The sequence below is a fragment of the Apteryx rowi genome, unplaced genomic scaffold, assembly GCF_003343035.1.
Source record: "Apteryx rowi isolate R43461 unplaced genomic scaffold, aptRow1 scaffold_40, whole genome shotgun sequence".
Taxonomy (NCBI): Eukaryota; Metazoa; Chordata; class Aves; order Apterygiformes; family Apterygidae; genus Apteryx; species Apteryx rowi.
In genome coordinates, this window is record NW_020450530.1 from 339,410 (window position 1) to 354,459 (window position 15,050).

General features: G+C 41.6%; 1 protein-coding gene across 10 annotated transcripts in view; it reads left to right on the plus strand.

Annotated features, from left to right (window-relative positions):
- CABIN1 (calcineurin binding protein 1) overlaps positions 1-15,050 on the plus strand; it is a 129,497-nt gene that overhangs the window by 79,319 nt on the left and 35,128 nt on the right. For all 10 annotated transcript variants that reach the window (XM_026075242.1, XM_026075248.1, XM_026075245.1 and 7 more), the window contains 2 exons: positions 12,750-12,913; positions 14,940-15,036. In XM_026075242.1, coding sequence (XP_025931027.1) covers positions 12,750-12,913; positions 14,940-15,036 — 261 coding nt within the window. The remainder of the gene's footprint in view (positions 1-12,749; positions 12,914-14,939; positions 15,037-15,050) is intronic.

Here is a 15,050-nt window from a genome sequence, read left to right on the forward strand (position 1 = left end):
AAGCGAAGGGGAGGGGAGGCAAAGCAAAGCAAAGCAAAGCGAAGCGCGTCGTGCTCGGCGGAGGCGACGCGGCCGCGCTGGCGGGGCCGCGCTCGGCGATGCCGCCGGGGGCGAGCCGGGCGCCGTAGCTGGGCGCGGGAAGGAGCTGCCCCCGTCGGAAGCGGCGCGCTGGCCGAGGCCCCTCTTGCGTTTCGGCAGGAACAGATTTTATACGCTAGTAAGTTGTGGGGTTTTTGGTGTTTTTTTTTTCCTTCCCCCTTCCGCGCTCTGACCAGAGGTGTAAACAGCTGCTGGCGTCCCTGAATCGCAGGGCGTTTGTGGGCTGCGCTCTCTGCCCCTTCCCGSGGGCTGCCGCGGCGGGCGGGCGCCGTCCCGAGCGGGGCCGGCCCGCGGCGCCCGGGCGCTGCTGACACTCGTGCTCGCGGCTGCGAACACTTAGTTCACAGTTGAGGCTGCCTTCCCTCGGAGGCTCTGCTAGACCTGCTTTGCTGCACAGAGGCAAATCCCAAGAGAAGTGGGAAATGGAGGAGTCGAGAGAAGTTTGGAAGGGGGCACGAAAGGGCGAGGGATTTCTGTTGCGTTCTGTCGGTGCCGTTTGGGGTTTCTTGGTCTCCTTCCTCCCCCCCCCCCCCCCCCCCGAGTGGGATGAATTATTTAACACCCTTGTTTTCAATTCAGCCCTGAAGCTTCGAACGGGCGGCTTTCATGCCTAGAAGGAAAAAGGAGATGGTAGATCTGTAAAAATCATGTCTGGCACRGAGCAGCCCAGCTGTGATCTCTAGTGTGCACTCTGCTGTTTTGACTACGACAGCCAGGCTCGCGCTGGAGATTCCCCTTCTTAGCAGTGACCTAACAGAGAAGCCTGTTGTTCAGTATCTATTTTGCATGAGCTACTATACTGTAGCAGTCGCTGCTTCATTCAGCTAAAGAGAGAGCGGATAAGAGGATTCCAGTTTAATTAGCAGTTTGTTAAAACCAGTCAGCTTTGTCTGGTCACATGTTTATAATTTTAGAACGTATGTCTTAATTGCAGTAAATTCTGATGTGCGTGAAGCAAGTGCCACATGCTGTTTGCGGCACTGGCTGTGGCAGCTTCATGTTTCTTGTTTTTTATAATTTGCTGCAGCATGTGTTTATTTGCACAAAGCAGGTTTTTGTGTGTACTGTGGGTATTTTGCATGAAGCAGATCTAGCAGATCTAGGAGATCTAGGAATTAAAGCATATGCTGTAGAGTTTCTATTACCCTGCAAGCTGCAGGATGTGTCTTTTGTATTGGAGCATATTCAGGTTGACATCTTGAATACCCAGGTATTATTCTAGCTGGTCTCAATAATATGACTTTTGGGTGCTTTAGCATCCGTGTTAGAGTCTGAAATACTCTAGGTGTTGAGGCCTTCTTCACTCTCCCTCCCTCCGATAATTATTCGTGTTGTTCTCAAACAAATAATTCCTATCTCATAATATCCCTGAAATCAAACACCAGCAGCCTGTGCCTTCTCTTCTGCCTAGTTATCTGAGTCACTGCCATGCCTTGTGCCAGATGAAGCTGCTGTAATATTGCTGCTGGTTGAATATTGAAGCTCTCCTGTGTGTGCTGTGATTTGCATTATTGTAAATAGGGTAATTTATGTATAGCTTCTCTGGTGTTATCAAAGATCAGTCAACTTTAGCTGGGGTGCTAGGCAGACTGCAGTGTAAAGGTTTACTTGAATTGAAATTTTTCCCTAACTCTTTATAACTGCATAAAGAACATTCTTTTTAACCTGGTATTGCTGAGGGAGCCCTGGAAGTCTGTGAAAGCAAGACAACATTAGGTGTTAACCCAAAAAAAGAAAGGTAAAATAATTGAAAAGCAGGATTAATGAAATTCCCTTTTGTTACGAGGATTTTTCTATCAAATTTGGAGAAGAAAAGATATTCTGAGGTTAGCGATGGGGTGCATAACAGTAAGAGAATTTTTTGCCTTTTATAGCAGTCAGGACTGTCGTTCAGAGCCTCCACTTGCTGGGCAGAGAAGGGAACTGTTCTATAGATGCTTTTGTAGTGCAGGGAGAAGAGATAATGAAATAAGTTATCTGTCAGGTCCTAATAACTTCACCTGAAGATCTTATTTGGTGAGGATTCAACGTGCAGACTCATGTAGACTGTTAACTGTTTGAGAGGATTTTGTCTTCTCTGAGGCTTGACTCTTTTTTTACCGCCGTGTGCCTCTCTTTCTGATTCCTCGTCATTATTATGGGAGTATTTGTTTCTTACTGCTTATTTTAAATAAGCTGCTTCCTCCTCAACTTCAGCTCAGGACCAGTGTGAGGTCCAGGATGTGTGCTTCTGTCATTCTTAAGCCAGTGTGAAACCTCAGACAGAACCTGAGCTTCAAATATGAACTAGTTCATGTGTTTGCAAACATGTATCTTTATAAAAGCAACATTAAAGAAAAGGAATAGAAAACGCTAATCAGACTTTACAGGATTCTGATTCAAGATTAAAAGGCTTTTCCACTAGCTCCTGCTGACATTTTACTTCTGTCAAAATACTGGTGGAATTTAAATTTTTGTTTGTTTCGGCTGTCCATTGCTTTCATTCTTCTCGATGTTGATGAAAGGTGCAAGTATTTCTTTGTGTTTCCAGTTTTTGTGAATATATACAGATACCAGCTGGTGATGGAACATGCGAATCTGGGCACTTTCACGAAAGCCCTTTAGAGTTTGATGTCTGTAATAGTGAACTGTTGAGTACAATTTTTTAGTATAATTCCTGATATATCTGCCATCTTACATTTCCTCCTAGTTGGTGGTATGTGTTTATATTCAAGGTATTAAATATTGATGTTTCCTCACCAAATCCCATTAGGCAGTTATCTTGGTTTTTGTAAATCACTTCACAGTGTATTCAGTGAAATTTAATAGCTTTCTCCATGATCTTGACTTGTTCCTAAATAAGCTACAAAAATTGTGTCTATGTATATTTTGAAAGTTGGGGCTCATGAACTACTAAATGTGAGTCTTCTGTCATAAGAGCTCTAATGAAAATTTTGTGTAACATTGCCAACACCTAAACAGAGGTAGTCATTACAGCTTTACATTGGTTTGTCACCTCCTAATTACAACATGATTATTTTCTGAGCAAGTTGCAGTACGTACCATAGACCAGATCTGTTTGTTTTCATGCTGTATTTACCTCAAAGCATCCTGAGAAGTGGAAAGAGCCTACTTTTTCATACTTATCAGGTCAGTCAAGAGCAGCTGGGCCTGACATTACTGAAGAGAAATGTACTCTTTTGAAAAGTCCTTATGCAGTTCCCCAAAGTAGCTGGCACCATGGCTGCATGATCATTCTCAGTGCTTTGAGGTAAGAGAAACTCGTGTCTTAATGATGTATCTTAGCCAAAAGTCATAATGCATTAAGGAAAATGTTTCTAGGTAATTTTATATTAGTCAAGATGAAATTAAGCTAAAGCCTCTTCTGTAGTAGGTAAATCATTATCATTTGACTGTATTTTATGAGCTGCCATGCGGTATTACTTTGGAGGGTTATCTCTTTTCAAAAACTGCCATGGAAACAACTTCCAAGTGTTCGCTGGACCTTTTGATTTCTGTTCTTTCAGCCTCAAAGATCTCCTTCAGAAGGATCTCCTAATGCAGTGTGTCCTATTGGTTTGGTGCTCACAAGAAAGAACATCAGGTGCTTGATTAGTATCATTTTCTAAAATGCTTTGATATTCCTCTGAAGTGTCCAAGTACTGATCCTCTAATTTTTGGTATTTTCTGAGATTTTGAGTCTAATCTGGTGATATATTTGTGACGCATACAGATGGATGATGCTACTTTTTAAGCTTCATATGAATATGCTGAAATATTTTTCAAACACTTGGATTTTGTAACTTTTCATCTTGATATGTTAGCGTGCTTGTCATTATGCAGAAGAGATTCCAAAAACTGAGAGACATGAAGAATACTGTCAGTACAGGGATTCTGCATGTCAGCTGCAGGGCAGGAGTATGCAGTTAAACATTTTGTTTGCTTGAAAGAAAGGGATCCGGGAATGAAGAGTGTTTTTGTTGACATAAAACTTCGAATGTTTTGGTAAAAGAACTTTTTAGCTCTCTGACATCCTACTTTAAAATACTCAAACTCAATTGCATTGTGGAGCTGTATGTGGAGACTTTCTCGCTATTGAAAGGATTGTTTCCTACATTTTGTGTATTGGATAACCAGTAGCTGTTTTGTCTAGAAGGTGGATATTTAAGTAAGTGAATATGCGTTCCTTCAAATCCTGTGAAATCCTTCAGGCCTACAAAAACAGTGAAAGAGACCAGAATAAAACCAGAAAGAGACCCTCATTGCAGTGTTTCAGTGTGAAGAATCTCTGAACAACTCATAATTCTAAGCATATTAAAAACCTGTGTTGAGTCCCATTAGCATAGTTCTTAATATTATGAAGTTCATGTCCTCCTTCTGTTTGTAGTATCATGTGTACTGCACTAGGTGATGACAGTGAATTGCTGTAAACTGTTTGGAGATAGACACCTTTAGGTACCCCAAGGTAGGTGGGTAAGATACAGCATTTTTTCTTTGCTGCAGTCATCTGCCCAGCTTGAAAGTTAGCTGACATTCTCATGAAAAATCTATATCTTCTTTTCCCTGTAGCAGCTGCCTTTCCCTTGGCCCAGTTGGACATTCCATAGATTGTATCATTCTCCACATCCTTTTGAACATCTGTCCTATGTTTTCCTTTCTTTTCCATTTATGTATTGTCCTGTTGTTTCTCCCAGAGGGGTAGAGGGTGGAAAAGCTACCTTTTGAAGAGTGACACATCTGAGACTTATCTCCAGACTTTAACTCTTCTGGCCTTGGATTAGGTAGCTGTGTTCTTATTCTTCATACCTAGACTTCATTATGCTGTACTACTCTTATATTCGTTTAAGGCAGGAATGTTGTCAGAATAGTGTTAGAAACGTAATGTACTAGGCTTATTGTTTTCGAGTGTTACCATAGGTAGGGAAAGTTGATAGTCTTATATTCTGAAGTGATTTTTGAGATACAGCCCTCCCTCTCAGAATCTACTACAGATTAAAGTGCATATACACTAATAGCTGTATAATGCGTGACGTCTGGGGAGATGGGGACAGCCAGTCTAGTGACAGAAGTATAGGGGTCTAGGTGAAAATCTCATGATCCTGAAACTTGCCATTTCCCTCTGTTTGGAACTCTGGAATTGCTGGCCCCTCCTGACCCTGTGTTAGCTTTTAACAGACAGCTGTGGAGGTGGTTTATATGACTGGTCTCAGTTGCAGCCCACCAGCCCCAGTTTTCTTTCTGGTTCTATAGTACCTACTTCAGGAGCAAGAATGAATAGGGCTTGACCTCAGCATGCCCCTGGTAGAGACCAGAACCTCTGGTAGACTTGCCAGGGGGATATAGCTCCCCTCACGTTTTTTATGTTTTATGACTTAGCCATCTAGACACCCTTTATGTTCAGGCGAAATTGGCATTTCTAGAGAGTAGCTTACCTGGTCCTGGAGGTAGATCCTGTAATAGCTCAGGTAAGCCACGTCACCCAGGTGCCTTTTTCTCTCTGTAAAAGGTTTCTAGGTGATTTCATCAAATCTACGTATCTATATCGTAAACATCTGAAGTTAGATTAAATGAATTCCACATGGTGTCTAGAAATGAGTGTGTCAGTGTCTACAGGGGACTGCTGCAGGAACCTGCCCACTTCCAAGGAGGTGGACAGACTGTACCAAGCTTGTTTCATTAGCTTTGGGTATTTCTGTTTGCATCTGATGCCAGGTACTCTGCTTGTAGCAGATACTCAGGAAAGGTTAAGCAGAAAAATCCTCTTAAAACAATGAAAGGCTGGCTGTTAGGCAAAACCAGAAACTCCTGCCACTTTCTAGATGTGCTCTGCTATGCTTATTTTGGTGGTGGTGAGAACTTCCTGCTTCTGGCCCCTGAAAATGTCTAAGGAAATGCAAAACCACGGTAAAGAGTTTTCTTATCAAGGGTTTCATATTCTTTCATTAGGTTTCTGCATCACGCTATTTGTTCATTAGGAAATCTATAACCATTCTGTGGTCTTTGGATTTCTGTGCTCTAGGCCAAAAAAACCAGAAAAACCTCCAGACTTTCAGACAGGGACAGGATGCAATCCAAGATGTACCCTAAAGAGTGTGTTGAACCTGTAATGAGGTCAGAATCTGAAATTCCAACATGGGTGACCCGTCACCCTTCTCAGTTTTTTCTTTTGAATAGAGAGAAGTACCTGACTAAATCTTTGGATAAGTTCTGCTTTCTGCACTTCATTTGGCAAGCCTCTTTCTCTCCTTTGGAAACCCTGGATTGGCTGCAGGACGCAGTGTATGATACTTACTGCTGCTAATTTCAGTACTTGCCTAATTTATCCCTCTTTCTTTCCTAAATTACAGCTGGTAAAAGGAGGCGACTTCTGGAGTAAAGCTGAAGAAAAAGGCAATACGTGTACATAAGTATTTTGCCCGAGAGTCTTTTATCATTAAATGACCTTCCTGCTTGAGGAGTTATCCAGCTGTCCAAAAGGGAACCTTTCTTAATGTGGATGATGGGAGAAAAAAAATTAGTGTTCCATAGCTGTATTTTCAAATCCATCTTCCCTTTAGCATCCCTGACTTGCAGAGCAGAGAACGGGAGGGCTAAACAAGCAGGAATCCAAGGACTCTTCCTTGGAGTACTCGGGGAAGAGCTCCTCCACGTGCGCTGGCAGCGTTAACCTGGCAAGTAGTGCAGGAAGCCGTCTTCATTAGCCGGCTGCTGATGCATCACGCACGCTCCTCCTCTGCTTCGGATGGTACATAGGAAACATTTCAGTAAAAACTCCTCAAGCTTCCTGACTGAGCGAACGAAAACCTCTGGATTCTGCCTGGCAAATGGCCAAACCCAATGTTTTGCAAAGGCTGTCTGTAGACCTCAGTTTTTGTTTCACTAATTCCACCTGAACTTGTAACTCATCATCATCTTAACAAGGCATTTCTGGTTTTAGATAATTGCTTATTCAGCGAGGAAATGACTCCGTTTCCCTGCCTCGTGTGTATGGCCCTGACTCATGCTCAAACATAATAGTCTCTCCAAGTAGATATGGCTTGGGTGTTTGTTTCATGGGGTTAAAATCAATTTAATGTCACGTCAACTGTAAAATAGTTATTCCAGAAACTGAAAAACTTTAATTTTAAGATTCTGAAAATAAGCTGTATTTTGAAGTGAGAAATTAGAGGTGAAAATTGTCCATTTTGTTTTTCTATCAGCAGATGATACTTGGAGCATGTGAAGTGTTTTCATTTGTCACCACTTTTCATGCTGCTCTCTTGCAAAAATAGTGCTACAGAATTAAGCAATTCTTCCAGAAAGCATACGTTGTGTTTATTCACTTCCAAGTGTATGCATTACAAAAAAAAAAAGGAAGAAAGAAAAAGGACAGTATTTACCATGAAGGCTAGGAATTGTAATCTTGTTCTGGTCTGACTTCTTAAAAGGAAGTTGCTGCAGCTTTGCCTCATTTTTCTTTCCTTTCCCAGGCTGATAAAATGTCTTTTTTTTTTTTTAAATATCATGTATTTTTGATATTCTGTCATTGTCCAGTGTGAGCAAGACTAAATGCAAACAAGCAAGAATGCTGCCTAATGCTCTGAAAGAGTTTGTAAGATTTTCCTGAATTTGGCTCTTGAATTTACCCAGAGAAAACAGGAACTACTTTTTTTCTTTATGATGGTATCGGTCTCTTCATCTAATAATTTTAATATTCTGACTATTGCTGCTTTTATTTTTCTTAATATTTTCATACCAACTTGTGTTCCTCTTTACAGAGGTGGGGTTGTTCCACTACATAGCTAAATTGAAATATGGACGAAATGAAGAGAAGAATTAAAAACAGTAGAACTGTGTACAGAACAACCATGTATATAGAAAAGGAAAAAGAAACGATGCTTATAAGAAAAGCCAAAATTGGGTGACAAAGTGAAACAAGAAGAGGAGATGCAGGAAATTAAGATTAGGACTAGACATGCTTTTACTCTTCAGGCCCCCGATTCAAGATCTCATGTTCCCTTACAGAACTGGGAAGAGATGACATGAAGAAAGCTAATTCAGTAAGTTTAGTAAGTTGGGCAAACTCTGGTTTAAAACAGACTTAAAAAAATCAGTAAAGTGTGAGCTTTCCAGGGATTATGCATTCGTGGTTTGTTCAACTTCTGATTTTAAAGTATTGTAGTGCATAAGATGTTGTTGCGCTGTTCATCAGGGGCTTCTCTATGCCACTTTATACTGGTTTGTTAGTTTGGTCGTATGTTATAACAATCTTCAAATAATTTTAAAATCAGATTGCTTTTTACTAAAGGCTTTTCTTATTAGGACATTATTCAGACTGACAAATTTTGGCTGAAAGTATTTGTGTTTTGCTTTGGTTGCTTAAGGCAGCAGTGTAATTGTGTTTATGGTACTTGGTGCAATTTGCACTTCTGGCAACTTTGTAAAAAAAAAAAAAAAAAACAACTGTGAGTCAACTCTTAAGTAATTGGAGGTCTTTACTCTGTAGTAACAGTTGTTTTATGTGTTTGCTTTTTTATATGCGGATCGGATCATCCGAGGTGTGCCTAGTATTGCTCCGTGTTAAGAACAGAAATCATGTAACGCTGAGAAAGTAAAGTTTGATCCCTGCATAGGAAATGGCTCACGCTCAAACTCTGCGGTGGCAGCAGGGAGACCTCTCCGGAGAGGTCGGGAGTTTGTTGAGAACTGTCAGCTTTTCTTCTTCTGGGAGGCTTTCCTAAACCCCAGGGAATCCCCTCCCTTACAGTACTAAAGTAAGCAGCATGGAGGATTAATAAGCACTTCCTCCCTTTCTATTTTGAGTGACCGAACTAGAAAGTATCCACCACTGTTGCTCTAGCTCATGCTTACGAAATGCAGCATGCGTGGTCCCCTTCTCCTGGCCCTCCTCCCCAAGTCTTCAATTCTTCTGCAAGTGGAAATTGTGCAGCAGTTTCAGGCTGAAAAACTAATAGGTGTCACCAGGAATGTAGTATACCGAGTTCATTATTCAGTTTTATGTTCCATTTAAAATTCAGTATTAAATTTCCCCAGATTTGCACTTAGTCCCAGATTTATTTTCGTCTTACAGTGCGTATCAGGCTTGCTTCCCTCCTCTTCACCCGACAGTTTTTACGTAATGTTTGTTTAGCCAGGAAGGCATGGAAAGCAGCTTGGTGTTTTGGAGCTTGAGAGGCATTTTGGAGTCGTTGGAAGCGTCTCACTCCTTCCTCTGGTTTCACGTAAACAGCTTTGCTGGCTGTCGCCGGAGGGAGGAGAACCCTTCAGCTGGGAGAAGGGTGGCCAGCGAGCCGGAGCCGCGCTGCGCCTGGCTGTGGCCGTCAGCTCTGCTTGGGGCTGGCAGCTGGGGGCGTCTTGCCAGCAGCCTGAGCGGTGACCATCGGTAATAAAACCTTCTGGAGGAGCCGCGCTCCCTCGGTTGTCACAGGATCTGCGCTCCTGCACACATGTGCTTTCGAGGGAGGTACTTTGCTGACAAATCTGAATTTTCAAATGATATGAAAAATGTAACATTAGCCAGACTGAGTAACTTTTTTCCAGTCTGCTCCCCAGCTAGTTCATTGCCAACTTAGCATTTGTATCTATTTGTTAGGATTTGTTTTAAAAGCCGAGTGGTAGGTTATTCTAAAAAACGCTGTGATGTGTGGTCTGCGTTGAGAAGTGTTCTTCCTGCGGGTCACTGACGGCTGGCGAGGAAAAATTCGTACTCAATGACTGAAACCTCTCTTTGGAAAAGGTCTGGATTAGATTGTTTTTTCAGTCTCTGATTCAAATTATAATTTTAAAAAGAATTCAAGAATTCGCTCATGGAATCGATTCCGATAAACTCCTTTTAACATCTATTGTTTTGCATATTGCTTAATAAAATTGCAGTGGTAAAATGGAGATTGTGTTGATCCCTAGTGGTAGGTTTCTGTCTGCTTTTGGCTTGGGCTGCATGTGAAATGGCAGGTATGTGACATAGGACACTAATCTCATTTATTGCTGTTTTGCATTTGAAAAATGGCAAGTCAACACATGAAAAGTTGATGGCTTTCCTTTTAAAATCAGACTTTCTTTTGTAATTGCAAGGTTAATTTAAAGTCTTCTAATGTGCCTCTTTGTGTGGAAAAATTCACCAAATTATTAGATGAACTTTGCTCGCCCACCTTTCTCGTCCCCGTTAGCATATTCTGTCATTACATATGGTTTTATTACTGCAATTTCTGGGGTAGCATAGGTGGGAGATGTCCCGCTGTTTGGGCAGTTCTCATTTAACAGTAAGAATCCAGGTCGTCAGTGTTGCTAAATTACATAATAAACGCTCACAAAATACATTAGTGAATTATAGTGAGGGTGTTTTGATTGGTATAGTCATGGCTCTTGTTTTTTAGCACCAACAAAACAATGTGAATCATGCTAAGTTAATGTGCGGAGTCTGAAGAGTTTAACCTTTCTTCGCATGGGATTAGTCCTTCTGAAAGTTTTCTTTGGACTAAATCTATTATAGTTCATAAAATTTTCTTTGTTTCCTGACTCACATAAAAAAAGAAAGGGGAGGGGGCTTGGAGACCTCTAAATTGCTTGGCAATGAATATAATTTGTATTTGGTGTGTGCTGAGGTTCCCAAAACGCGTACCTGGGTCGTGTGAGGAGGAGCTGCAGCATCGTTTTCGGCCGATTCCAGGCGCGGTGTCCTCGGCTCACTGCGAGTGCTTTTCCGAGCTCAATAAAGGCTGAGATAACGCTGAGAAAGACCAGGAGCCCACGCGCTGGCTGGCTGCCATCCCTACAGCGGGCGTCTAAGTTGACCATAAATTGTTTTGTATAGTTAAAGCAGCCAGGAAGGTTACTCAGATGTGGTGCCATTATGGTGTGTCCAGTTGTTTCAGGATTTGGTGGAAACCGGTTTACCTGTGTGCAGAGAAGCAAAAAAGATCTGCTGTAGCATGTGTGTGTTCACGTGTAGCCTGAAGGCACAGGCACTGCGTGGTCTGGGGGAGAAGCATCCTCTCTGGTACGTAATGGGCAGGCAAAGGCCCTGCTGTTGGGCACCGCTGCTTTACACAGCCGTAACCTGCAAGGTCTGCGAGCGCCTGGAGCTGTGGAGCTGTCGGAGCAGATCAAAACCTCTCCACCGAGCCATGGCACGTACTTGTGGCTGTTGGCAGTTGGGGACAGAAGGAAGCAACTGTTGTGCCTCAAGGGTCAGTCGTGTTACAGTTTTAGGTACTTCCTGGTAAAAGGAAACTACAAAAAAATTTGCAAGAAAGCTTCAGGGTGCGGGAAAGATGGAAATCTCTGTTATCACTGGGGAGGGGTAAGAACAGAGAGCACGAGGAAGAGCATGAGTAAGAGAAGTCTGCAGAACAGTCTGTGCACTATGTCTAGTTAAAGCTGTTGTTTCCTTTTTAAAAGCACTGATGTTTGTTTTTGTTGTTTTTCCCAAGTTCCTGTACAGCCTTTGGAACAGACCTGCAGATCCTCCAAGCAGGGGGAGGATCTGTTGTAGACGGACTATTTACATATCTGCTTTTTTTTGTGGTCACGTCATCTGTGATTGCAGTAATCATTTTCTTTGCCTCCGTCTTCTAATAAGTTTTAAAGGATTTTGCTCATGCTGAAAGGAAAGCTAAAATATCAAAGACAGACCTTTAAGCAAGGATAAAAGAGTAAATATTTATATATCTTGCTCTCTAAACAGGTTTGGAAAGCAGAATTCATTTTCTGTCCTATACTCATATCGGTGAGACCTTTCCACCTCTCCCAGCCCTGCATCCTCACTAAATGGTATAGATGACCTGAGGATTTTCATCTTAAAGAACTGCTAAGGAAAAAATCAGAACTAAATAAAGTGAGGAATAGAAGGGGCTGCATTGATATAACAGCAATTTGTGTGAATGGTCACAGTTTAAGCTGCATACCAACATACACCAAGTATAGTATTATTTGAATTGCAGTTTTCAAATATGGTTGACTAGTGTGTTGACAGCATCCATATTAAACACCTGAAACCAATCTCCGTAGACTTATTAGATGTTGCAAAATCTGAGCTGACTAACCAAAATTAAATTATATTTTCTATCTGTCTCCAGCCTTGCTCCCCAAAGATTCCCTCTGTCCCAGAAATTTAATTAGGAGGCTCAGGATGTATGCACAAGTATTTGGATCTGCCGGGGGAAATGGATGCTGCTGAGGAATCTGATTCTTGATATCAGGCTGGTTAGTCCCCCGGGTGAAGGCTCTGATGATAGCAGGACAGTAACCAAGCTCCTAATACATGTAGTAAGTTTGTCTGAAGATACAAACTTGCTGTGGCTGGACAGTAGTTGCAGGTTTTAGGTGAGGAAATTTTAAAACAGGTTACCTCTTGTTTTATTTGGTAGTTGAGCTGTGGCTTAGGGAGTCTTGTTCATGTGCATTTGAGAAAAATGCACAAAACAATTTAGGCTTTGCTTGCTTTCTTTTCTGGGAATAGTTGAGAAACATTTAGAAGGTGCGCTGCAGACTCTGTAAGACTCCTGGGTTTTGCTACTGGCAAGAATTAATCAATCAGTTGACTTTAAATCCAGATCTCCAAGCTTGAAGGACCACAGCATCAAATTCTGTACACTGAAAAATCAGCTCTACGGTTTAGTCGCTGTCCCTCCAGCTGGCTGCGGCCTCAGGGCTTCCTCCCTTCCTCTTTGCAGGGCATCTGGCGCATCCCGGTGGATGAGATCGACCGCCCGGGCAGTTTCGCCTCTCATATGAACCGCTCCATCCTGCTGCTGCTGAACGTCCTGTCGCAGCTGAAGGATTACAATACCTTGCTGAAAGTCTCGTCTATGCTCCAGAGGACCCCCGACCAGGGAAAGTATGCTATCTTGTGTTTAATCCATTGCTTTGCAAAACTCTGAATGTTTTGTTCATTGTATAACTATTTTTTCTAAAATAAGAGTGTCTTTAAATTAAAAAAAAAAAAGACAACCCGAGTCTTTAGACAGACTTTCTCAGACATCCAGTGTAATGATAGTAAAAGTACCCCAGAATTAATGATTCCAGAAGAGTCTAGAATTTCCCTACATTCCTCTTGCAGCTCAGAGCAGCTTTCCCAACCTGGCAGAGGTGTTCTCCCACGCAGAGGGATTCGCTGGGGGAGCAGAGCGTGGCGATTTCGGCACCTCTCGGCCGGCCTCTTGCGTGAGAGCCGTGCCCAGTGGGGCAGGTCGTGGCCCTGGCGCCCTGCGTCCTTGTAATCCCTGGCTGGCCGAACAACGGCTCTGCAGCAGCTGATGCTATTTAAAAGATTTATCCTACTTGGGGGTGACCTGATTGTAAATACATTAACCCTAATTAAGAAGGAAAAAAAAAAAAGCACCATTTAATGTGGGCTATATAGAGATCCTTATCTTTGGGAAGACCAAAATAAACATCTAAGGAAAACACTGAAGCAACTGAGGTAAAATTCCAGTTGTTTGCTGCGTGGGAAATGTTGAAATTAGTCTCTGGCAAATGCTTAAGAAATTGAACTGAATGACTGATGGCAATAAGTTGAAGGCATCGAAGGTTTCTTCATGTGTTTTTGAGTGTGAGTGCATGCGAATTTGCGGAGATGGTAGTATGTCTGGGAATATGTCACCACATGTTCAGCAAACTTGAAGCCAAAAATATTTTGACTTTTAGCATATCAGAAGTACTGGACCATAGAAGGCTTAAATTTTGTCCTAGGCGGGCCCACAGTTGTGCTAAAAATATTATGTTATTTATAAGTCTAGACTGAATTTAACAAACAAGTAATTTGACGTGTTGGATCAACCAGTGCCAGCCATGGTGAACTGCAGTCAGTACCGGAACTTAGAAATGCAGATATTCTGGGTGTGTCTGGCACATGCTTGTAACAACTCTAATTTTGAAAGCAGGGTTTTTTTTCAGTGGAACTGCTAACTGTTACTGAACTAATGATGTGTCAAATATTTGTATCTTTTGTCTGAACGGCAAAACAGAAAATTATTAAATGAGTGTAACAAATCTGAAAGAAAATGCTTATATTAAAATTGGTGGCTTTCTGACCAGGTAGTACCCTTCAAAATTATTTACTTGATTTTTAGCTATTTCTCACTAAAAATAGCCAATTCTGAAATAGAAATTCAGTTTTCCATCAAACTAAATTAGATGGGAGTGATGACTGGAAATAGTTTCTTTGAAAGTGGAATAAATCATTGTGTCACAATACAGTGGCGTTACAATGTTCTAGTAAAGTAAATGAAGCTGTACAGTGATTTTATAGTAATATTAATTTTTTTTATATTAATAGAAAAAAGAATGTTAGTTCACCGGGGTTTTAGCTCTAAAAAGCTGAATTCAAAGGCAACTAATATGACCTATGAAAAAGGATTTCCTGATGTCATTAATCTTGTGTGCMCAGTTTATCCAGAACATGAAAATCTCCTGACAGTTCTAGGTGGTTTTGTGTGACTAAAATTCTTTTTCAAGAAAAAGTTTTGAATAGAAGGCACTGAAGGCCTGATATAAGAAAATTGTAACTGGCTGTCTGTTTCGTTCTGGAGTTTTTAACACTTCTTCTCTTCCTTCCATTGTAGCTAACGCTCTCCATCTTTTACTTTGTGAATGTCATTGTCCTTGATGTTTGTGGGAAGGGGAAAGGTGGAGGGAAACGTGTAAAATGTTAAATTTCAATGTACAAATGTATATGTTTTGCTTTCTTCTAATTTGTTATAAAGCCGTAAAAAAAAATATATATATATATACATGTATGTATGTCTATATGTGTATACATATATGCACGTGTGTGTGTCTATGCACGTATTCTGGTGCTTGCTTTTAAAGTCTGATAAGCTTTTGGCACTTAGCTTCTTTTCTGTTCTCTTCCTGTGGCGCAGGAAGTACTTGCGGGATGCAGATCGCCAGGTGCTGGCCCAAAGAGCCTTTGTGCTCACAGTAAAAGTACTAGAGGATACGCTCAGCGACCTGACACAGGTGAGGCAGCAGGG